General features: G+C 38.2%; 2 protein-coding genes across 3 annotated transcripts in view; one reads left to right on the top strand and one right to left on the bottom strand.

The window, feature by feature from the left end:
* Positions 1–11240, top strand: part of PPP3CA (protein phosphatase 3 catalytic subunit alpha) — a 1090725-nt gene extending 1079485 nt beyond the window's left edge. Inside the window, exon 15 of the transcript XR_007502344.1 lies at positions 11231–11240. The gene's annotated coding sequence lies outside the window, so the exon portion shown is untranslated. The remainder of the gene's footprint in view (positions 1–11230) is intronic.
* JAKMIP2 (janus kinase and microtubule interacting protein 2) overlaps positions 1–26403 on the bottom strand; it is a 230115-nt gene that overhangs the window by 99815 nt on the left and 103897 nt on the right. For both annotated transcript variants that reach the window (XM_049786880.1, XM_049786881.1), the window contains exon 2: positions 20255–20531. In XM_049786880.1, the coding sequence (XP_049642837.1) occupies positions 20255–20383 (129 nt within the window). In that variant the 5' untranslated portion in view covers positions 20384–20531. The remainder of the gene's footprint in view (positions 1–20254; positions 20532–26403) is intronic.

Raw genomic sequence — 26403 nt, 5'->3', positions numbered from 1 at the left:
AAGGAAAAATGCTGTGATTTCTGATAATATGTACCTTGGTAACCAAAATGTGCTGAAAATTTGAAACCCTACAATATGGAGATGAAACAGGTAAAAGAGAAAAACCTTTTAACAATCTTTAAAAGCAAGAACAATGTTCCAGAGAAAAGTAGTGATTTCACTGAAAGGAAAAAAATTTATTGACACTTTAGTATGTGCTGCAAGAAACCAAACTAAAAAAATACACACACACACACACACACACACACACAAATGGCACTTTGTAAAAGGCATATGATATATCATAAAGGAATTATGATAGAGTGCCTGAAACATTTTAAAAATAATTTTTATTTAAGCATATTTGTTACAAAATTATTCATACTTGAGGTTCAATCATAGAATGTACACCACCCTTCACCAGTGCACTTTCCCCACCACCAATGTCCCTTGTTTCCTTCCATTTCACCCTCCACTGCCTATATCAGGGGCAGGCATATTGCTTTTTCTCTATATCTCTTTTTTCCTTTATGACACTTAGGGTTGCAAAATTGTTAATTAAAGGGTACCATGCATGTCACTTATCCATTTTCAGCATCCAGTTCTTGTCCAGAGTGATATGTTCCAACTATCAATGTCATAATGTACCTTTCTCTATTCTAACTGAACTCACCACTTTTTATGGCAAGCTTCCTATCATAGACTAATCTTCCTATCCCTCATCCCTATTTTCTCTAGATATTATTACCATATTACCATTTATTAGTTTTATAGGCCACAAATGATTCTCTGTGTCTACACTTCTCCTTCTGACTCATTTCACTCAGAATAATAATCTGATGTGTTGATGTATGTACAGATGATGCACTGTGCATGGCTCCACAAGAAACAGAAGTTGCACACCCGTACATTGTAACCACTCACTGTATGATAGACAGGATTCAAAAAAACTTCCTGCTTAACTAAACTCTGACAGATGACACAGTAAAGATAATTTTTGAAATTCACAATTGTTATCAAATCCAGGCTATTCACCACCCTGGGTGAGAGTATGGATGCCCACTACTAGCATCTTCTCCATGAAGAAGTGAAGTGGCTGTTCAGGGGAAGGGTGCTCTCTCACCTTGTTGGGAAGAGCAAAGAGGTAGGGCAGTTCCTGTGAGAGTAGAATTCTGACTTTGTACAGCCCCAGTGGACAAGGAATGGGTAGCTAAGCTTGTGTATTTAGCAGACATTGTTCACTTTCTCTGTGAATTTAATATTTTTCTGCAAGGGAGATTCACAAGTAGTTTTTACAGTTAGACATAAGATGGATGTGTTCAAAAAAATAATCTGATTCTGGGATAGCTGTGTCTGAAAAGGAGATATTGAAATGTTTCCACTCTTGCAAAAAATTCTGATTGGTACTTATATTATGCAGAAAGTCATAATCAATATGAAAAACAGCAATTAAGAGCATTAGCTCACAACTTTAATCATGAGTACTCTGAACATGAGAATCCACTGAAAAGAAAACTCTGGGTTGGAATCCCTTCATGGAAGATACCCACCCACTCTTGTGCAAAATAAAATATGTGTTTTAAGATCACTACAGGCACTGTATTTCTAAACCCCACCCAACCTGGTCTGAAGAATCAGGGTAGCAGGAAAGAAATAATAAACCAAGCTAGCCAGGAAAGGATGATCATGGAGTCCATGGCCTTTTACCTTGTACTGTCTTCCTTGAGCCCCAAAAAGCTAGAACACCTTACTTTATTAAAACCAATTCCCAATACCAGGAGGTGAGAGAGAGAGAGAGAGAGAGAGAGAGAGAGAGAGAGAGGGAGAGAGAGAGAGAGAGAGAGAGAGAGAGAGAGAGAGAGAGAGAGAGAGAGAGAGAGAGAGAGAGAGAAAAGTACATATTCAGTGGACTTTTACAATCAAAGGAAGAGGTTTAAGAAAGGATGACATTGGGGGCACAAATTTGTTTAGGGTTGATATCGAGTATCATCTTACACTCTTGGAGCTGGCTGAAGGGGCTGCAGATAGAAAGCGCACTGACAGAGGCTAGGAGCAGAGTCCTGACTCCTGGAGCAACCGACCAGCACACAGAAGTGCCAATTTAAAAGTGAAAAGAGCCAAAAGCATTTGATAATGTCCAACTCCTGATCAAAATTCTCAGCAAGATGGGAATGGAAGGAACCTTTCTCAATATAGTTAAGGCCATCTACCACAAGCCAGAGGCAAATATTGTCCTCAGAGAGAAAAACTGAAAGTGTTTCCTCTAAATTCAAGCACAAGACAAGGCTGTCCTCTCTCACCACTCCTATTCTATATAGCACTGGAAGTACTTGCTATAGCGATTAGGCAAGAAAAAGATATCAAGAAAATCCAGAGAGGAAAGAAAGAAGTCAAGCTCTCGCTGTTTGCAGATGACAGGATACTCTACTTAGAAAACCCTAAAGTCTCTATGAAAAAGGTTCTATAAACAATAAACTCATAAAGCAAGGTGGCACACTACAAAATTAACACACAAAAAACAATGGCCATTCTATACACCAATAGTAATAAGGAAGAAATGGACATTAAGAAAACAACCCCATTCACAATAGTGCCACACAAACTCTTGGAATCAACTTGACTAAAAATGTAAAGGACCTATACAAAGTAAACTATAAAATTCTGCTGCAAGAAATAAGAGAGGGCGTAAGAAATGGCTGACTGTGGGGACTGCCAGGTGAAGTGCTGATTGCTTCACCTACGGAGTCTCCGCAATGCTGTGCTTCTTTCTGAGGAAACTGAGTACCTCAAGGGAACCCTGCCCTGTGCTTCTCTGTCTTTTCTGAAACCTTGAAGCTCTCCTCAAAGCCCTGGGAAGCAAACCCCAAAAAAACTGCATTCTGAAGCTACCCAGCGAGCGAGTGAGTGAGTAACAAATGGCTGACTGTGGGGACTGCCAGGTGAAGTGGTGATTGCTTCACCTGTGGAGTCTACGCCCTGCTGTGCTTTTTCTGAGGAAACTGAGGACCTCAAGGGAGCCCTGTCCTGTGCTTCTTTGTCTTTTCTGAATCCTTGAAGCTCTCCTTGGAGCCCTGGGAAGGGAACCCCCCCAAAAAAAACCATTCTGAAGCTACCCAGCGAGCGAGTGAGTGAGTGGCTGACTTTACAAGCCCAGAAAGGGGAAGCCACTGAACTCTGCTGGAACTCAGATACCAGCACCCCTATCTACCTGTCTTCTGTGCTGTGCTCCATTGTCAGCCTGATTACATCCTGTGTGTGGCTCATCTGCGGACTGCTCACCTTCCCTGGAGCCTTCTTTGGAGGTGAGTTTACAAGCCCAGAAATCATGGAGCCAGAGAGCACGGACACTCTGCTTCACTTCCCGGCCGAGCACATCATTTAGCCAATGAATATAACTAAAACACGTAGAAAAATCCGAAATACGAGTGTTACAATGGGAAAAGAATGCAGGCCAGTGCCAGAGATAGACAATGACGATGGCAACTCTGATGACTTGAACATGAACAACCAGTCAGTCTCTCAAATAAGGAGTTTAGAGTCTCAATATGGAAGATGTTCAAAGAACTCAAAGAAATATAGAAGAGAACACTAATAAAAATAAGAAGAATATAAAGATAGAAATCAGAAAACTCCAAACTGAAATTTCAGGTCAAATAACAGGTCTGAAAAACTCAGTAGATGAATTGAATTAAAAAAACATGGTTAAGCTTTCCCACGGGTTAACAGCAGCTGAGGATAGAATTAGTACACTGGAAGATGAGATGAATAACAATTCCATACAGCAGAAGAAATTGGAAAAAAGCCATAAAGCAAATGCTCAAACAATGGAAAAATTACTCAAATAATGGGAACAGATGAAAATATGTCTATCATAAGCTCAACAGAAACAACTTAAGAATCATTGGGTCCCAGAGACCCAGGAAGAAAATCTCCAGGAAGAATCAACAGTCAAGAACATCATTAAAGAGAAACTACCAGAGCTAATGAATACATGCAATAAATCCTGCATGCCCAAAGAGTACCAACTAAAAGAGACCGCAGATAAAACACTCCAAGACACATCCTAGTCACAATGACGAATCCCACAGATAGAGACAGAATTTTGAAAGCAGCAAGATCAAAAAGAAAAATTACATTCAAGGGAACATCCTTGAGATTTACTGCAGACCGGTCACCGGAAACACTCAAGGCCAGAAGGCAGTGGTGAGACATAGTGACAAAACTCAATGAAATAAAAGCTTCGCCTAGAATACTGCACCCAGCAAAACTCACTTTCAGATTTGAAGGAAAAATACATAGTTTCACCGACAAACAACAGCTCAGAAACTGTACAGACTCAAAACCATTCTTAAAAGAAAAACTGAACGAGCTACTTTAATACAAGACTGACCAACAGACACACCAAACTTTGATATAAAGATGGCAATAACTCCCAGGAAAATTCTTTCTCTCAATGTCAATGAACTAAATGCACCAGTTAAGAGACACAGAGTGGCAGAATGGATCAAAAAACTCAATCCAAACTTCTGCTGCCTACAAGAAACACACCTGATAGTCAGAACAAACATAGACTGAAAATAAAAGGCTGAAGGAAAATCATCCAAGCAAACAACACCCATAAAGAAGCTGGAGAGGCCATACTAATATCAGATGATGCAAACTTTATACTTAGGAAAGTTGTAAAGGACAAAGATGGACATTTTGTATTAATCAAGGAATACGTACAGCAGGAAGAAATCACTCTCCTAAACATATATGCACAGAATGAGAAGCCAGCAAAATATTTAATACAATTGTTGACAAATCTGAAAAATAATATCAATAACAAGACAATAACTGTGGGAGACCTCAACACGGCATTGTCAACACTCGACAGGTCAACCAGACTGAAACCCAACAAGAATATACTAGACCTGAAAAGAGAAATGGAAGAAAGAGGACTATTAGATACATGCAGAACACTCCATCCCCAGAAGCCCAGATACACATTCTTCTCTACTGTACATGGGACATTCTCCAGGAAGCACTACATGTGATCACATAAAACATAACTCCATAATTAAAGAGGATGGAAATTTTGCAGACAACCTTCGCTGACCACAAGGCCCTGAAATTATGTGAACCATAAAGGTACACAGAAGAAAAACTTTAATACCTGAAAGTTTAACAACCTAATACTGAATAACCAGTGGGTCCGAGATGAAATCAAAACCTTCCTAGAAACAAATGACAATGGAGACACAAACTATCAGAATCTATGGAACACAGCAAAAGCGGAACCGAGAGGAAAATTTATAGCTTTGCAAGCACACATCAGGAAAGAAGGGGCATACCTGAATAGCTTAATGAAGCAGCTCATAGAATTAGAAAATACTCAACAAAAAGACCTAAAAATAGGCAGACAGAAGGAAATAACAAAGCTCAGAGCAAAAATCAATGAAGTGGAAACCCGAAAAACAATCCAAAAGATCAACGAAAGCAGAAGTGGGTTCTTTGAAAAAATAAACAAGATTGATAGACCACTGGCAAAACTAACAAAGAAAGAGAGAGAGAGAGAGAGAAACTTGATAACTCATATTAGGAATGAAAAATGAGAGATCACTACTGATATGGTAGAGATCCAAAGGGTAATCAGAAACTACTTTGAGAAACTCTATGCCACTAAAAATGAAAACCTGTAAGAAATGGATACATTTTTGGACTCTTATAATCTTCCACAGTTGAATGAAGAGGATATAGCATATCTAAACACACCCATCAGTAATAAGGAAATTAAGACAGTAATCAAATGTCTGCCCAAAAACAAAAGTCCAGGCCCAGATGGATTTACTAATGAATTCTTTCAAACCTTTCAGAGGAACTTCTACCAATCCTGGCAAGACTCTTTCATGAAATCAAAAAAAGAGGAACACTTCCAAATAGCTTTTATGAAGCCAACATCACCTTGATACCTAAACCAGACAGAGATGCTACAGAAAAAAAAAATTACAGACCAATATCGCTAATGAATGCAGATGCAAACATCCTCAACAAAATCCTGGCAAATAGAATTCAATGCCTCATTAAGAAGATCATCCACTACGATCAAGTAGGTTTCATCCCAGGAATGCAAGGCTGGTTTGACATTGTAAATATATCAACATAATACACAACATCAACAACAACAAAAATAAAAATTACATTATCATATCAATAGACACAGAGAAAGCATTTGATAAGGTCCAACACCCATTCTTGATCAAAACTCTCAGCAAGATGGGAATGGATGGAACCTTTCTCAATATAGTTAAGGCCATCTACCACAAGCCAGTGAAATATTGTCCTCAATGGAGAAAAACTGAAAACCTTTCCTCTAAATTTTGGCACAAGACAAGGCTGTCCTCTCTCACCACTCCTATTCAACATAGCACTGGAAGTACTTGCTATAGCGATTAGGCAAGAAAAAGATATCAAGGGAATCCAGATAGGAAAGGAAGAAGTTAAGCTCTTGCTGTTTGCAGATGACATGATACTCTCTACCAAGAAAACCCTAAAGTCTCTATGAAAAAGGTTCTAGAAACAATAGACTCATATAGCAAGGTGGCAGGCTACAAAATTAACACACAAAATTCAATGGCCTTTCTATATACCAATAGTAATAGGGAAGAAATGGACATTAAGAAAACAACCCCATTCACAATAGTGCCACACAAACTCAAATATCTTGAAATCAACTGGACTAAAACTCTGAAGGACCTATAAAAAGAAAACTGTAAAACTCTGCTCCAAGAAATAGGAGAGGACACGCAGAAATGGAAACACATACCCTGCTCATGGATTGGCAGGATTAACATCATTAAAATGGCAATACTCCCCAAAGCATTGTACAGATTTAATGCGATTCCTCTAAATATACTCAGGACATTCTTCCAAGAAGTGGATCAGGCACTTTTGAAATTCATTTGGAAAAACAAATACCCTCGAATAGCTAAAGCAATCATTGGGAAAAAATATGGGAGAAATTACTTTCCCCAACTTTAAACTGTATTACAAAGCAACAGTTATCAAAACAGCATGGTATTGGAATAAGGACAGGCCCTCAGATCACTGGAATAAGCTTGAATACTCAGAGAATGTTCCCCAGAAATACAGTCACCTAATTTTTGATAAAGTAGCATGAAATCCTAAATGGAGCAAAGAAAGCCTCTTCAACAAGTGGTGTTGGCACACCTGGCTAGACACTAGCAAAAAATTGAACTTATACCCCCAGTTAACATCCTATATGAAGGTAAAATCTAAATGGATGAAAGACCTCGATATCAGACCCAAAACCATAAGATATATAGAACAACACGTAGGTAAAACACTCCAGGACATTGAGACTACAGGCAGCTTCAAAGAGGAAACTGTACTCTGTAAGCAAGTGAAAGCAAGATTAACAGATGGGAATATATTAAACTAAGAAACTTCTGCACCTCAAATGAAATAGTGCCCAGGATACAAGAGCCACCCACTGAGTGGGAGAAAGTAATCAACCAATACCCATCAGATAAGGGGCTAATCTCCAAAATATACAAGGCACTGACAGAACTTTACAAGAAAAAAACATCTAATCCCATCAAAAACTGGGGAGAAGAAATGGACAGACTCTTGGACAAAGAAGAAATACATATGGCCAAAAGACACACGAAAAAATGCTCCACATCACTAATCATCAGGGAGATGCAAATCAAAACAACTATGAGGTACCACCTCACACCCCAGAGATTGGCACACATCACCAAGAATGAAAACAAGTAGTGTTGGTGGGGATGTGGAGAGAAAGGAACTCTTATTAACTGCTGGTGGGAATGCCGTCTAGTTCAACCTTTATGGAAAGCAATATGGAGATTCCGCCAAAAAGTGGATATCGAGCTCCCATATGATCCAGCTATACCACTCCTAGGAATATACCCTAGGAACACAAAAATACAATACAAAAACCCCTTCCTTACACCTATATTCATTGCAGCACTATTTACCATAGCAAGACTCTGGAAACAACCAAGATGCCCTTCAACAGACGAATGGCTAAAGAAACTGTGGTACATATACACAATGGAATATTATGCAGCTGTCAGGAGAGATGAAGTCATGAAATTTTCCTATACATGGATGTACATGGAATCTATTATATTGAATATAATAGTATAAGTCAGAGATAGAGAGAGAAAGATGCAGAATGGTCTCACTCATCTATTGATTTTAAGAAAAATGAAAGACATTCTTGCAATAATAATTTTCAGACACAAAAGGGAAAAGAGAAAGTTACAGCTCACCTCATGAAGCTCACCACAAACAGGGATGAGGTTAGAGATATAACTATGTTTTGAACTATCCTAATAATGAGAATGTACGAGGGAAATAGAAAGCCTGTCTAGAGTACAGGCGGGGGTTGAGTTTGCAGGAGGGATATTTGGGACATTGGTGATGGGAATGTTGTACTGGTGATGGGTGGTGTTCTTTACATGACTGAAACCCAAACACAATCATGTATGTAATAAAGTTGGTTAAATAAAAATAAGAAAAAATAAAAAGAATTCAGATCCTGCATAAAAAAAAAATGAAAAAAATAAAAGTGTAAAGAGCCACATGTGGCTCGCGAGCCGCAGGTTGCCGACCACTGACTTAGGTGAACAGAATACATAGAAATTGATATTTAGGATGATGCAGAAAAGATAAATTTCACATAACTAACTAGAAATTAATTATGTTCAGGGCTTACTGTTCTTAGATCTTGCTCAAGGATTGCTCCAAGTAGTGCACAGGGGCCATAACTGGGTTAGCTATGTACAAGACAAGTGCCATACATTTTGTAGTACATCTCTGGCTGCAGACTTTCACATACTGAGTTTTCTAAGTTTTCCTCTGTCACCAAAGCAATTTTTGTAACTCAAGGAAATAGGTTGAACAATGCATTGCTTAGTGAAATCAGAACAATAACTCTATGCTGCCTTTGTCACAATCCTGTTGTGAGTACTGCACAAGAATTTTACTGTACAAAGGCTCTTCCTTTTCTGAAAACTCAGGTCTGTTGCTGCCTTTCCAAAATCTACATCCTAGGCCCACAGCCCTATAGCTACCACAGAGGTTTGTTCTCTGCTCCTGTACTTCCTCCCTCTGTCAGGCATAGTATACCTCTATGGTATACTGCAGGCTTAATCTGTCTCTGAGAAATGGTAGGAAGACCAGAGTATAGGTGGGCACACATGTGCCTATACAAGGAAAAGTGGAAAACACCAGAAAGTCCTATGTCAGTATTAGTCCAAGAAAAAGGAATTAGCTGAAAAAGGATCAGTTCTCCTCTATCCTGAAGTTTGCCATCTAAATAAATGATCTAATAGTACTTATACCACAGAGGCATTGAGCATTTTACAAAAAGGAAACAGCAAAAAAACGAATTGGATTTGTATGCTAGAAGATGTGGTTTGATCCCTGGTACTCTAAGGTCTCACGAGTGACTCCTAAGTATTGAGCCAAGTACTTTTAGTTATGTCTTCAAAACAAATTAGGTAAGTAGACAAGTACATAAAACAAAACCAAAGGGGTCATGAACATTCATTCAGATTCAGCACTATATGCCAGGCAACATTCTAGGAACTGAGGCTATCTAGAGATGTTCTTTACCCTTAAAACTCTTAACATTGTATTGAATTGGCAGCAGCAGGCAATAAACAAGCAAACAAAACTGGAAAGAGGGCAGCTTCTCTACTTAAGGACGGAACAGTGGAAGAGGAAAGGAAATAGGAACAGCGTGCAATACCTGAGGCAGCCCGCAATGAAGGATTCTAAAAATGATTTCAATGTAGGAACAGCAAATCAGGTATTAGTTTTTCCTGACAAATTCTTACATTTGGTGAAGATCTAAATTAGCTCTTCAGTAAGATCCACTGTGCACTCATTTTAAACTCGTGAAACGCAGGCCCAAAATAGCAGGTCAAGTGGCAGTGAGGACCACCTGTGCTCTTTCCTTTCTCCCGAAGGCCTCCCTATTTCTGTCCTCTCGACTCTTTATAACTGAAAACCAGTGAATATGACCTACTTCTCAGTAGATTCATTCATATCAATGCTTGGCAAATCTTTTAGATTATTTCTAAGTAAATGCTAACTGTGTACTATTTTCTATTTCCATGCAGTAGAAAGTTAGACTATGGAAAAAAAAGATAAAATTGTTCTCATATTTCACTCCACTTTTTTTTGCCTAAAACTGTAAAGAAAAGTTTTTATCATTCTCTCCTCCTCTGCCTAGTATGTTTAAAAAAACGTATTTTAGGCTTTGCATGGCATGGTGCCCAACAAGTAGCTGATCAGATAAAGAAAAATACTATTTTTGATGGTTTTTAGCCTTTTCCACCTGATGATTACTTAACACTAGCCTAGAGAATAGCTACTGAGAAGCACTGAATAGAGTCATGCATCACTTAATAGAAAAATGTTCTGAGAAATCTTTTTTCAGGGAATTTGATTGTGAGATTTGTCAGAGATTGTGATTATACAAAAATAGATGGTATAACTTACTGCACCTCTAGCTAAATAGTAATGCCTAAATGCTTTATTAAATAACCACTATATGTCCATTGGCATGTAGTAAATGCTAAAGAAAACATTACTATATCTACAATGAAGGAATATTCAGCATCCAGAAAGAAATTTCTGAATCAATTTCCTATGTAACAAAAATGTTTTGAATTGAGGGCATTGTGCTATGTGATTTAGTAGCAGATAATGAAAGTACTGTAGAATATCACTAATGTGGAACTGAAATGAAAACTGAACAGAGAACAGATTGTGACAGGCAGAGAAGGAAAGGGAGGAGTATAGGAAATGGGTAAAGGTGGCCCAAAGGTATAATTCCTATGTAGGTTAACAGATAACAGAATTACTACAGTTGAAAAATTGGCATTAAATATCTCAAGAGTCAGATCTTGAAATTCCTTATCACAAGCAAAGGTTATCACTACATGAGGTGAAGTCAGGTTTCATATGACCACAATTATATCCAAAAGCTGACATTAAAATATTCAAGAGAAAAAATATCTAGACTTCGTGTTGGAAACCTGAGTAGAGAAACCAACCTTGCTCCTGCCTTGCTCCTGCTATCATTTGTAAAATAAAGGAAATAACCATGAAAGTACATGAGGCTGGAGGAGGAGCAGAGTGGGTCAGGCACTTGCCTTGCACAGTGCCAACTTGGATTTGAACTCTAGAGCCCACAAGAAATGATTCCTGAGCATAGAACCAAGTGTAAGCCCTGGGCACCTCTAGGTGTGGCTCCAATACAAAAACATACAAAAGAACAAAACCTAATAATCATATTATAGAGGGCAGTGATGATAGGTCAACTAAATGAACTGTAACATGATTTTAAAAACTAACTGCTGAAACACTAACATCAACATTCCTCAGAAGTAGATGGTAACATTATCCTACTTGAAATATGAGGAAAGGTAACCACAGAAGAATGTCATAAGGTGCACTGTCGTTCATATGCAAAAGAAAGAACTGGGAATCCAATGCACATAGTCTCCAGTCGCTTTATTCTATCATCTTCTGGAGGGGGCAGTGCTTTAGCTCAGTCCACAAGTCCTGGTTGATCTCAAGAGGTAGGCGGCTGAACTGAACTGGATGCCACTCAACTAGTTAACGCACATATCTGCCAACTCAGTGATGATGGCAATGTCTATGCTAGGACCCTCACATCAAAGACAGCTGAAGTTCTGTTTGGACATACAGATAGATGAGGAGGAATCCAGCTTTGAAGGATTTTAACCTTTGTGATTTAGCTTGAGTGCTGTTAAACTACGGTTTTCTGCACTTTATTTAAAGTTTTAAAGCTATTGTTGCTAGTTTACAGGTTTTTTTTTAGCAATAAATATTAAAAAAACATTTAACCTACTGGTTCCTCAATTATTGCAATTGTTTTGGGTATATATTTATATTTTTGAAATTTACCAGTGGCTGCTGCATTTTCCACCTCAGCTTATACTCAATTCACTAAGTTTTCCCAGTTTTTAGGGTAAAATTAGGAGTGTCGAAGTTTACTCAGATTGGCTTATACTCGAGTATATAGATATTCCATAAATATTTGTTGAATGACTAAATCAACTTCTATATTGAAGTTCTATATTGAATAATGTCTATATAAATTATGTATTCTATTTTTCAGTTATATATTTAATGTTTCTCAAAATTGCAAATATATTATTAGCTTACATGCACAGCAGCAGTTAACAAACATTTTCAAGTCATATAACTATTAAAATGAAAATGTCTGCCATCATATTCAAAATCGTCTAGAATATCATCAGTGTTATGCTTTACCAGTGTTCTTAGAAAACCTTTGATTCTGTATTAAGAAAATATTTTCCAATAGTGTGTGTGTATATATATATATATATATATATATATATATATATTGGTTTGGGGGCCACACCCAGTGATGCTCACGGGTTCAGAAATCGCTCCTGGCTTGGAGGACCAGATGGGACGCCGGGGAGTCAAAGCACGGTCCATCCTAGATCAGCCGCTGTAAGGCTGCGTTTACCCTACTGCTGCACCACAGCTTCAGCCCTTCCAATAGTATTAACATGACCAGATCATCTACCTCTCTAGTACTTTTCCATTTGAACTTCAGATTTCTATAAAGTGAATGACAATGTACAAGGTTAGTGTACTGACTCTGAGCAGCACAAGTTTTCAGAGAAACCAAAGCCTAATAAGAGATTGTTGCAAATTGTGGGCTCTGGTGATAACCACCTACCCCAATAGAAGCTTCCTCATTAGTTCTCTGAATAGCCTTGGGCAAGCTGCTTAAATTCTCTTTACTTCTATCTCATTGGGTTGTTTGCAACATTATTTTTACTTAGAATTTCTTTTATAAAGTTATTGACAATACAATTTCAGGTAGGTAATGCCTACAATTCTATCCCACCAGTAATTGCATCCCTCCACCAATGACTCCAGGTTCCTTCCTGTCCAATCCCATCAATTTCTTTGACTTTTTTTTTCAATTTTAAGTAGATTCAAAATTTCCATTTGTTTTCTAATCAAAGCATGATTTTCAAAGTTATTCATGATTGATTTCATGTATACAATGTTCCACCATCAATCCATTTACCAGTGTACACTTTCCTCTACCATCCTGCCTCCTAGGAGGCACCCTGATGTCCCCTTTAGGCACTGTAGGTTTCAATACTATTACTGGAATGGTTCCATGCATAGTATTTTAGCACCTTCTAGCAGCATTCCCCCCACTTCCTTTAGCGTGGTTACTTACCACCACCATTGTGTGGTGATCCCATCCCCATTATAAACACCCACCAATAGGCCAATGATCTCCACAGGGTCCCATTTCCTACTGAATACCAGTTCTCATATTCTCCATTTCTACTGCCTTCGGGCATTTGTTATTTTCCTACCATCTCTCTTTATACCTATGTTGCTTTAAAAGAAATATTTCATGTCTGTCACTCTCTTTTTGACTATCTTCACTAAACCTGATAACCTCAAGATCCTTTCATAAAACATCACATTGAATAATTTCAATTTGGAAGACTGCATACTATTGCTGTGTATTTGTACTATAGTTTCTTTACCCAGTAATCTATTCTTGGGCACTTGGGTTGTTGTTTCCACATTTTGGCTATTGTGAATGTCATAATGTGTTGGCTAGCATTTGACTAGCTTTTGGCTAGAATTGCAATGAGAATAGAATTTCAAATATCTTCAGCATTCTGCTTTTGGGCCCTTGTGTCATATTCCAAGCAGTAAAATTGTTGTATCAGATGGAAAAATTCCTAGGATTTTTGAGGACTCCTAAAAGAATTCTTAGGGCTTTTTTATGTTTGTTTTTATTTTACAGAAAAGCTGGACTAGCCAGCATTTCCACCAAAAGTGCATGAAGGTCTCTTTTTTCCCCTTTTATGCAAACATTGGCCATTCTTGATCCCTTTTTCCCCACCCAGCTGTGCTCAGGGTTTATGTCCTGTTCTGCACTCTGGGATTACCTTTGATAAACTCAGAAGACTGGGGTACTATGGATTGAACCCAAGTCAGCCACTTGTAAGGCAAACACCTTACCCATTGTACTATCACTTTGGCTTTTTTTTTTAATGTGTCCCAGTTTGTCTGGCTTAAGATGATATTTCATGCAATTTTTAATTTGCATTTACTTGATGATTAATTATTTAGAACATTTTAATATGTCTTTTGGCCATTGAATGTCTTCTTGAGATTTTATCTTTATCTTTTCTTTCAATTTCTTTATGGGGTTAGATGATTCCTTCTAGTAATGTTCTACCAATGTTTTCTATATTTTGGATATTAGCCCTTATTTGGATTTATTGATATCAGGCAATAAATAGTCTGTGTGGTGTCTTTGTATAAGAAAACATTCTTTTTCCCTTTTACTTTTTTATTTAGTTAAAAACTGTGCTTTACAAAGTTACTGGTAGTTGAGTTTTAGACATATAATATTGCAACACCAATCCCGTCTTCAAGGTCAATTCCTATCACCAATATTCCCATATTCCATCATCCCTGCCCATCTTCACAGCCATATTACAAAGGATGGTTGCAATTTAGTTCTTATGTTTTCAATGTTGTTTAGTCTGTACTTTGGATTTATAACTACATCACTCTTTAACATCACCAATATGACTGAAGCCCTGACTTCTCTTCCCCTATTAATTCCCTTTCTCATCTTGATTTCACATCTTGATTTCTTCCCTACTCATACAGATGAGGAGGAGGAATCCAGTTTTGAAGGATCTTATCCATTGTGATTTAGCTTGATTACCTGTTGAGCTATGGTTTTCTGCACTATATTTAAAGTTTTAAAGGTATTGCTAGTTTACAGTTTCTCTTAAGCAATAAATATTGAAAAACATTCAACATACTGGTTTCTCAATTATTGTAATTGTTTTGGGTATATATTTTTATTTTTGAAATTTACCAGTGGCTGCTGCATTTTTTACCTCAGCTTATACTTAAATCACTAAGTTTTCCCAGTTTTTAGGGTAAAATTAGGGGTGGTCAGCTTATACTCAAGTATGTAGAGTACTTATTAAAGTGTTTGACAGATGATAACATTTAATGAAGTATAGCTATTTATATGTTATCAACCCAAGGCATTAAAGATCATTTCAGTGTTCTGTAAATGTCTGAGTAAGACTTGCTGTTCCAGAAAAATGAGTAATGCCTCCTTTGCCAAATGTCGAACCCAGGTTAGCCACATGAAAGGCAAATGCCCTTCCTGCTGTACTATGGCTCTGGTCCGTCTCTTTTATTTATTAAAGTTGTTCACTTTCTTCTTCAGTCTTGCTAATGAGTTATAAATCTTGTTTATTTATAGATTTAAAAAAAAATCAACTCTTGCACTCATTGAACTTTTGAATAGTTTTTGGCCTTCCAATTCACTAATTTCTGCCCTAAGATTTATTATTTCCTTCCTCCAGCTTGCTTTTGGCTCATTTTGTTGATTTTCCGATTTCTTAAGTTGTACCATTAAGTTATTTATGTAGGCCCTATCTTCCTTCTCAATTAACCCTTGAAAAGCCATAGACTTTTCTCTTAATAATGTTTTCACTGTGTTTCACAAATTCTGATAGCACATTTTCTCATTCTCATTTGTTTCTAAAAATCTTTTGACTTCCGCTTGATCCATTCATTGTTCAGTAGTGAACTGTTTAATTTCTAGGTGTTAAAGTTATTTCTCAGTTTTGTTTTGTAATTCACTTTCTATTTTCATGATCTGAGAAGACAGTTGATATAATATTGATCTTGGATAATATTCCATGTACACTGTATAAAAATGTGTAATTGGCTTTTTTGGGGGGATGAAACCTACATATATATTATACATATATATTATGCCCCTCTCTCCCATCTTTCTTCAAAGCCAGTATATCCCTTTTAAGGTTTACCCTGGTAGATCTATCAAAAGTTGGCACAAAGGTGTTGATGGCTCCAACTACTATTGTATTGCTATTGACGTCTTTCAAGTCTATTAGCTGATTGAAGTATTTTGCTGGCCCCTTATTGAGTGCATATTTTAGGAATATGATTTCTTCCTTAATTAAATATTCCATGATCTTTAAGATATGACTTTCTCTGTCTCTTATAACCTACCTCGTGAGCCTGAAGTTTGTATCATCTGTTATTAGCATGGTCACCCAAACCTTTTTAAGGGAGTTGTTTGCTTGAAGGATTGCCTTCCAGTCTTTGACTCTGAGCCTGTGTTTGCTCAATTTAAAAGTGTTTCTTTCAGATAGCAGTATGTTGAACTCATTTTCTGATCCATTTTTCCACCTAATGTCTCTTAATTGGTTTATCTGGTCTATTCATATTGAAAGACATGATTGTCATGGGACTTTGTGTCACATTTAAAAAAATCTTGTTTGTTGGTAGGGTTTATCGTGCCTTAAAGTTACCCTTTCAGTTACTTTTAAAATTGGTTTTGAGTCTGTAAAGTTCCTGAGCTGTTGTTAATCAAAGAAGTGTATTTTGTTCCTTCAAGCCTTGATTAAAATCTGAATAGGGGAAGTATTATTGTTGAGGTAGTTATTTCACTGTGTATTTTCACTGTATCCCATTACTGACTTTGGGCCTCAATGGTTGCTTTTGTTAAATATGCTGTAAATTTTAAAAATACTCCTTTGTATGTAATTTTTATGTGATTTCAGAATTCTACCTCTGTAGGGTTTTCATCACTGTGTCTAAAATGTGCTTTGTGGTGTTTTTCTTTGGGTCTCTCTTTTAGCTAGTACTATTCAGGTACCTAGGATATGGTTGAATTTATCATCAGTTCTGGAAATTTCTCAGCAATGATGTTTTTGACTGTTGCTTCATCATAGGAGTTTTCTTCTGGATCTCTGGGACCCCAATGTTTCTTATATTGTTTTTGTTGTTTTTATCACAAACATTATTGTCTGTTTATCTTGAGGCTTTTTATCCATCTTCTGATTTTTTTAAAGGTTCTGTGTTCTTCATCTTAGAGCTCACTAATTTTAGTACTAAGCAACTCTTACTCTGTTGGAGAGGCCTTCTAATGAATGTTTCCTTTTGCTTATCATGTTTTTCAACTGTGACTTTCTGATTTTATTTTTTTCATTTCTGCTCTCATGCCCTCCTGTGTTTTATTGGCATATGATTTATTGATTCTTTGAGCTTCTTGAATATACTAGGCATTTCCACCCTAACCTCCATTTCAAAAGACTATATAGGGGATTAGTATTGATTGGATATACAGAATTTCATCTTCCATTATATATGGTGGCATTTTTTGCTGCTTTTCCATGGTTCCACTTGTTGTCTTAAGGTGTTTAGTTCCTATGTCACTGTAAGTCTTCCCCACAGGAAATTAATGTGATCACAAAGAAATTATGTGGGTGAAAAATAATCTCTGAATATGGCTACCCACTCAATAAGTCACATCAAGGATTCATGGCCAGAATTCCTTCACTGTGGCATCTAGCAGTTGTGAAGCCTGTTATTTCTTTTTTTTTTGGTTTTTGGGCCACACCTGGTGATGCTCAGGGGTTACTCCTGGCTATGAGCTCAGAAGTCGCTCCTGGCTTGGGGGACCATATGGGACGCCGGGGGATCGAACCGAGGTCCGTCCTAGGCTAGCGCAGGTAAGGCAGGCACCTTACCTTTAGCGCCACCGCCTGGCCCCCGAAGCCTGTTATTTCTGTTTAAACCACACATATTCTTTTCAGTCTAATGAAAATGAAAAATCATCCTTTCTTTTATATTGGCTTTTTTTTGTTTATTGAAAATTGAGCCTTAACTGAGATTGGAGGTGAGGGGCTTCAGCTAAACGTTTTTGGAAGTGATTGGGCTTGGTTCTTTCAAACTCTTTCAGGAGGCTTGGGGACGGTGGAAAGTCTTAGCCAACCAGGTGTTGGATTCAATGTAAAGGTTTCAAGATGTGTTATTCAGAGTCTGTGGTTCCAGGGATTACTTGGCCCGCACTGTCAGACCCTCATGGCTGTACCAGTGGTACTGGGAGATCATGTGATGCTGAGGATAAAACTTGAGCTAGGTTGTAACCTAAATACTAGACTAGGACCTGGACCCCTAATTCAAATGTAAAATTAATACCAAAGAAAAGGTAGATAAAATAGAATGAGGGGTTTTGTTGGTTTTTTTAAATCTATAGCTTGATTACTATAAAGAATTACTTATAAACAATAATCATATACTCACATAATTATCTGTGATTTAAGACAAAAATATCTTTATTTTCTAAATTTTTTTAAAATTTTTTTGAGACCAATGTGAATTACAAATCTTTCACAGTTGTATTTAAGGTATACAGTGACTGTGAATTAGGGCAGTTCTCACCACCAGTTGTTAACCTCCCTCCAACCCTGTTCTCAGCATGCTTCCCCTATTTCCACCCTTAGCCCCCTGGAACTGCTAGTGTATACAAGTCCCTTTTGTGTATAGCCTGTTATAGTTTGGGTCTCTTGATTCTATTGTTGTTGAATTTGGGTTGGGAATTTAGGGTTGATCTTTTTTTATTTTAACTCAATGTTCATGAGACTGCTTGATCCTTATCCATTTTTTTCTCAATTTATGAGGAAGAACAAGCTGATTCATGTTCTATGGTTCTGTTGAAAAGGAAAATTAAAAACATGAGGATAAGCCTCTGTGTAGAAGCTATGAATGTAACTTTAAAAGAAGAAAAAAAAAAGAAAAAAACAAAACCACACCAAATTGAAAAAACAATAACAAAAAAATAGGAGGTGGGCTATTATGGCAAGTTTTTTGTTTTTTGTTTTTGTTTGTTTGGCATAGGCACAGTAATTGGGAAAATTAGAAAGGAAATTCCCTTGGCCTAAGAGATACAGGGTTTCTCCATTCTTGAAGTTTACTGTATTGAGATCAACTGTATCCTCATTGTTGAATCCTGAGTTGTTGTTTTTGTTTGTTTGTTTGGTTTTTTATGGTGCCAGGAAATGTTCTGCTCAGTTGTGGTTGTCAAGGTCAGTCTTCTGTAACTAGAGATCTTGGTGTTTGTCCAGATCCTATAACAAATTCTAGAACAGAGTCTTTATGGTTCTAGAAGTTTTGCTTAGTCATGGTTGTTGCAGTCAGTCTTCTGTAATTAGTGATCTTGGTTTTTGCACAGTTCAAAGGGCGAAGTGTCTTCTGATTTTATCTCACTGTTAGGTGAAAAGGTTGGGAAATCTGTCCATAGATCTGTTTCCTCAATGTCAGGATGTCATTTGAACCTAGCCTGGCGCATACTACTATATGATACTACTAAAGTTCTTTACTTATTTAATTTATTTTTCTACTATATAAATTCTTAACTCATTAGAAACCAATACCAAGCCTCTGCCCCACCAAGCCGTCATCCTCTCATTCCCTGGCAAGACAAAAATATTCTCTATCATATACTTCAAAGTAGTTTCATGTCTTTTCCAGTTTGAAAGTCACACTATTCTGGTGAGATAACTATCAGCATATCTATTTATGAAAGATCCAAGAAGATTTAAACCTAGTTAGCAATTGGTTCAAATCGAGAACACAGATAAATATTATTATGAATAATTTTGAAGAGGGGCTGGAGAGATAGCACAGTGGTAGTTCATTTGCCTTGCATGCGGCTGACCTGGGAGGAACCTGGTTCAATTCTGAGCATCCCAAGCCTGCCAAGGGGGGGATGTCTGAGTGCAGAGCTAGGAGTAACCCCTGAGCGCCACTGGGTATGGTCCCCAAACCAATAAATAAATAAAAATTTAAAAAAATATCAATAATTTTGAAGAATCTATGGTGAGCCTGGCATCTGACAAGAGTTCTCATTTCTCCTAATTTATGTATTTGTTTGATTTTAACCTTATTACAACTCTACAGGATATGTCATATGCTATTAAAGAGTAATTGTAATTGGCAAGGTAAAGAGCCACTGAAAGTTTTGGGCAGTGGAATGACAGGGTTGTGATATATTTCTGAATGATGCCTCAGCTAACTGCAAGGGAACCAGCTATAGCCATCATACAATTACTACATGTTGGGAGGTAGCAGTGTTGGAAGCTATTTTCTCTTACTTTCTGGTTATATCTTACTTTCTGAAGAAATAGCAATGACACTCATGAACAAACTATTCTCACTTCTGTGAATTCTTTATTTTAATTCATTCCTGGAAAACATAAGGTACAAGAGTCATTCTAGCCAACTGGTAGAAGGACTACATGGAACTAGGCCAGAGCTGCTCCCAAAGGTTCATTTCCATGTGATTGTCACTCACCTTGGACTTTTCTTGGTGTAGTTCTATCTGGATGTCTGTGAGCTTTGTCCTGAGGTCTTCATTGGCAGCTTGAAGGGCAACAATGAGTGCCTCAGGCTTTTCACCCTTATTTCGCCCTTTCTTAGACATTGTTCCTTTCTAAATGGAGTCTGTTGGTTGTTAGTTCCCTTCAAACAGGGGCTGCCATGTTACTTCTTCTTAACCTGGAGTGTGGTGTTTCAGCGTCTACTGCATGGTACCCCTTGATAAGGTCTCCTCAGCCACTGCTTTAGAAGCCCTGAGAGAGAGAGAAAGAGAAAGAGAAGGGGGGGGAGAGAAAGAGAGATAGAGAGAAAGGGAAAAAGAGAGGAGAGAGAGAATTATTATGGCAACTATTAAGGCAAAGTCATATGTGCTGAGAGTCAGTCACTTTATCAGTTAGCCTGAGCTGCCTGTGATCCAGAAGTTACATGCCCACTCAGCATATGAATCTGGTGATCTTTCCAAAGATGCTGCTCAAAATCACTCACGGACAATTTAGAAATTCAGATTTTTTTATGCCTGATTCTTTCCATTAAAACATGACCACGATCTCTTTCCTTCCTGGGGGCCAGGAGGTCCTGCCAGCATGGGGATTGGCAGCCCTGTGCCATGCCAAAGGCCTCTTTAACCAGGCCTACGAAGGGGTGCAGGACGTGTGTCACCCCAGCACCCCTCTACCTCCTTCCTCCAGAACTCCAGGGCTTCCCCTGGGCCACAGGCCTGGGCAAGCCAGTGAGGTGGGTCCCTTGGAGGAGCTTATTGGTTACCCTAGGCTTTCCCCATTTCCCTCCTGGCTCCAGAGGGAGGGTTTGTGCAGGGGTTCTGATTCCGGCCTTCCAGCCCTTGAAGGATCTCTTTCCTTCCTGGGGGCCGGGAGGTCCTGCCAGCATGGGGTTTGGCAGCCCTGCGCCTTGCCAAAGGCCTCTTTAACCAGGCCTACGAAGGGGTGCAGGACGTGTGTCACCCCAGCAACCCTCTACCTACTTCCTCCAGAACTCCAGGGCTTCCCCTGGGCAACAGGCCTGGGCAAGCCAGCCAGGTGGGAATAGCAGCACAACAGGTCTGGCTTCAGGAAGTCCCAGGGAAGTTTCCTTACTAAACCTGTCCATTGTGAAACCATGTGGGGGCACAGAACATATCGACAAATATTTGGATATCACTGTGTTTAATCTGTTTGTCATAATCTGAAAGCCGCCCAGGAGCTCGTTTCATTCCATTACTCCCTCACTCCCACCTCCTATTACCCCACATTTAACCATTTTTCTGTACTAATGATTTTTGTTTTGGCCAAGGTGGATTACATATCTTTCACAGTAATTTTGGGGTGGAGTCTGAAGCTGCAGCAGGCAACACGTGGATGGCATGGCTTCATGCTGTAGGCTTTGTGGCCAAGCTAAGGGGAAGATAGAGCCTCGGCTGCCCCCCACAGCCTTCTCTCTCCTTCCTCTCAGTCCCCAGGGTTATTCCTGGACACCTGCTCAGGGTCTCAGCAAGTGGGTTCCGATGAGGAGCAATTTAAAGGAGACCCCAGGCTTCCTCATTCCTGCAAGAGACTGGGAGGGGTCTCCGACTTCCAGCAATTAGGAAGCAAACGCCTCTCTGGGAGTCGGAAGTTTCAGCAGGCAACATGGGGAGGACATGGCTCCATGTGCTCTACCAAAGTGTGTCTTGGAAACAACACCCTTCTTCTTGACTATTTCTAAAGCATATAAGGGACACGTGTATCTCCTTTGTATATCTCAGATGTATTCCCTTAACATCTATAACTCTTTTCGACATCCTCATATAGTAACAATTTTGCGCATTGGTTTTATTTGATTGTTTGATTTTCTCCCTTTAAGATCTCTTTTATAAGAAATACTGGTAGAAGAGTATCTGTGTATTGATTTCATGTTTGAACCAACATAAAGTCCAACATTCCCCGTAACTTGTATATCAGGCTTAATAGGTTGGTTGTGAGCAGGCAAGAACAAGATGATGGAAAAAGGAGTCCTGAGATTCACACTGTGTCTTAAATGCCAACACACCAGAAACAATAACCAGTGAAAATGTATATATCAAACAGACTGAAAGAAACTAGTGTTGGTGGGGAGATGGTAAAAGGGGAACCTTAATTATCAATCAGCCATACTGTTGCTAAGTGGAGAATGTCTTCTGGTGCATCCTCTATGAAATAAAGATCACAGTCTTCCTAAAATATAATGGAACTTTTAAAAGTTCTTACATCTTACTCTCTCACAAAAATTCTCACAAGAATTTATCCCACAAAATGCTAAACTGATTTGAAGAGAAGAACACACCTTTATTGTAGCATTTAATGCAGTAAAATATGGAAACAACTCTCCCATGACATTTATACCGTCCAAATATCCAATGACAGATTATTAGGTTCAATCTGTGATACACACAATGGAATGCTATGCAACTGTAAAATTAAATTTTGACATTGCTGCAACTTGGATAGAAGTAGAGCATCATGTTAAGTAAAATAAATTCTGGAGAGAGCTGGAAGGAAAGGAAAAGAGCAAAATTCAACAAATCTCCCATTTAGCTACTGTGCATAAGGAAATCACTATTAACTAATAATAATATGTCAATATAAAATAAGAGTGCAATATCAAAACTTAAGAAAAAAGTTCCAACACATAAACTTTGAAACCTTGGTAATTTGGGAGAAAGGGTTAAGAGGCTTTAAAGTAGTGTTGTGACCTCACTTACTAACAGTGGAAGGCAATCAGGAGGGAGCGAGGGAGAAGGAAGAAAGAAGGGCAGGGTGAGAGAGAGCAAGAGCAAGAGAGAATGAGACAGTGTGTGAGAGAGAGAAAGATTAAGCTCCAAAATCTCTCAGATCTCAGCTCTTCAGTGACACAAAGAATTCGGCAAATGAGGCTGAGATATCTGGGGATTTTTAGAGTCAGAGCAGGCAGCCTCTTCCTGTGCCCCATACTTCTTGAAGCCTCAATAGTCACAACCATGACCCATAGCCACCACCAACACATCAGCTCATGGGCCCTGCTCCACAACTCCTCCAACTCCAGGATCGCATTACTCACATTCTAGTAGGAATGAACGATAGGAGATGTAAAATTATCGTAGATGCTACCCAAACTCAACAAACAAAACCTACAACAGAACACTCAACTAGCAAGAAACTGCTTAAACCTTCAGACAATGTCAATCAATATTGTTAGAGATCCTTCTATGTGCTCTTCAGGGTTGAAATTATAAAGAAATCTGAGGGCTAGAGATAGTGAGTATAGTGCATGCCTTGCACAAGTCAATATGTGGGATAGCCAGTATTATATATGGAACCCTGAGTACCACTAGAAGGCATTACTAGAACTAGTAAAAGTAATTCCTGATTACAGAGTCAGTGGTAGTCCTAAGCATCATCAAATGTGGCCCCCAAATAAAACCAAATGAAATATAAGGAAAAGAAAACTGAGGAGTTGATTGTTTGGGAGTCAATCACCTGGCAGTGCTCAGGGCTGATTACTGGCTATCTGCTTAGGGATCATTTATGGCAGGCTCAGGAAACCCTATGGGATACTAGAGATTGAAACCAGATTAATTGCAAGCAAGACAAATGACTTACCTACTGTACTCCAGCCCAGAAATATGACTCTCAAGGCAAACAAGAAAAAGTTCTTTACATACCCTTCCATCCATTTATCAACTCCTTTATCTACCTGTCTATCCACCTACTCATCCAGCAATCTATCCATTCATTTTCATCACCATCAGTTTGCTGATAAATATTATATTAAAATAAACATGGGGTTAGGGAAGTAAGATAGTTCAAAGGGTAGATAGAGAAAGGTTCAGAGTTAAATCCCTAGCACCTATTCCCTTTCTTCTTGTACTCTGCTCAGCATAGCCCACACTCTATAGGACCAAGTATTTCAAGAAGTATTAGAGGATCTCTAATCACCAATGGGGACACCCCCAAATCACAATTAAAAATAGTTACTTCAAAAGTATAGACAAAGACATCTTCCAACTGGATGAGAGACTACTAGGAAAAGGTGGTTTTGTGGAATAAAACTTGAGAAATAAATAGAAAGATATGAATTATAGAAATTGTTAAAACACTCTCAGTGAAACAAAGGTCCATGCTAGGATACGGCAGAGAAAAAGCACAGTATCTGCTTTGTGGGAAAAATGAGAATATGGTTGATTAACACTAATTATGGAAAATTAGCTTGGAAATAAAAGTGAGAGAGCTAGAAGAGCATATTAACTTTTTTGTTACAAGGTTTTGGATCAATGTTTTTAGTCAGCACTGGGAAAACTGTTGAAGTGGTTGGTAGGTAGATGATTTAAAAGAGCCAGGCTTTTGCATGTCAGAATGTAGCTGAATTGCAGGTAGGGGATGGAACTTACCATCATAAGAAATAATAAAGATCTAATTAGAAAGGAAGAGGCAGAATCTGACCCTTGATGAGAGAAGTGGGATGAGCATGTCAAAATGCTAACTGGGAGGTTAGCAGAGAGCCCAGCAGGTGACATGGAAGAGCCAGGATCAGCGTGCTACAGTGCTCACTGTGAAGGATGCTGGAAACCTGGCCCATGACTCAGAAGTGTGCAGACCAGCATACTTTGAGAGCACAGCTGCTCTAATCTGTGGTGGCACATTATTTCTAGTCAACAAGCCCTGCACAACACATAAAAAAACACTACCACACTGCAAAGGTCCAATGGGAAAACAACACAGAACCACAATCTTCTTAGTCAAATAAGTTAGTAGTTCTGAAGACACTGCTATTACCTGCAAAATATAGCCTCTCTGATAAGGATGTTAGAGAAGAAATGTGGAGGATGTGCAAAAAACTCATGGGAAATATGGAACAAACTGAGCAAGAAACAAAAAAACTCAAAAACAAAGGAAGTTCAAGAGGACATGAGAGTACAAATGTGAAAATTTTAAACAAATACAGGAATATAAAACTTGATAGGTGAAATGAAAAACTCACTGGAAGGCCTCGCCATCAAAGTAACAACTTCTGAGGATAGAATCAGTGAATTGGGAAAATGAGCTGCTTCCATACAGCAGAAGAGGTTGGAAAGAGCCTTAATGTAAATGATCAGAAGATCAATGGAACTCTGGAATAAATTCAATAAAAACATAAGAATGATTGCAGTTCCAGATTCTCATGAAGAAAACCTGATGAAGAATCAATAGCCAAAGATATCCCTGCTGAGAAGTTCTCAATATCCCTGCTGAGAAGTTCTCAAAGCTAAAGATTGCATGCAACCATATCCTGGATGCCTAAAGAGTACCAGCTAAAAAAGACCCAAAGAAAAACAGCAAAAGGCATATCCTAGTCATAATGATAAAAAACACAGGTAGAGATAGAATGCTGAAAGCAGCAAGATAAAAATGGAAAGTTACATACAAAGAAATACCTTTAATATTTACAGCAAATTTATCATAAGCAAACAAAGGAGCCTGAGGCAGTTATAGTGCCTGAAGGCAGATATAGTCACAAAACTCAATGAAATGATTTGTCAAGAATGATGCCTCCAGACTTTCATTCAGGTTTGAAGGGAGGATATGCAACTTCACATATAAACAACTCAGAAACAATGACTCAAAAACAAACCTTAAAGGAAAATTAGCTTGTTATATACTTAACAAATATTTATTTTCCTTCTAAAAGATTTCCTTAGGAAATATTTAAGTCTGTGACTACTAAGTTAAAGTTTATAAAAAAAGTATTTTACACTGTTAGTAAAATGCATGTGGTAAAATTCCAACTATCTAGAGTTCAAGTGGCAACGGAAGATATGTGTCAACTTGAAACAAGCAATAAATCAACATAAAATTTTACAAAGAATCTGGATTAAAGAAAATGCACCATTCCATTCAGCACTGTTTCAGATATTGATTCTCAAACCTTGAAGAGATTTACTATCACCAGAATTTGCCAAAAGTAACGAAAGTTATTCTCAAACAAGTTGTAGTGCTTAGGTGAAAGCTTAGCAAGGTTCCAGGTGAGTTGAGGTACAAAACATTTGGAAAAAAATCTGATTTAAATGTCATCTAGTGAGATTTAAAAATCTAAAATTAACAACTTTTTAAAGTTTTTCATTGACAGTTTCAATTTTTTTCAATTTTAATAAAAATT

This window comes from Suncus etruscus, chromosome 14 (genome assembly GCF_024139225.1).
Source record: "Suncus etruscus isolate mSunEtr1 chromosome 14, mSunEtr1.pri.cur, whole genome shotgun sequence".
Taxonomy (NCBI): domain Eukaryota; kingdom Metazoa; phylum Chordata; class Mammalia; order Eulipotyphla; family Soricidae; genus Suncus; species Suncus etruscus.
Note: the sequence above shows the minus strand (reverse complement) of the source record. Positions and strands in the feature narration are given on the sequence as shown.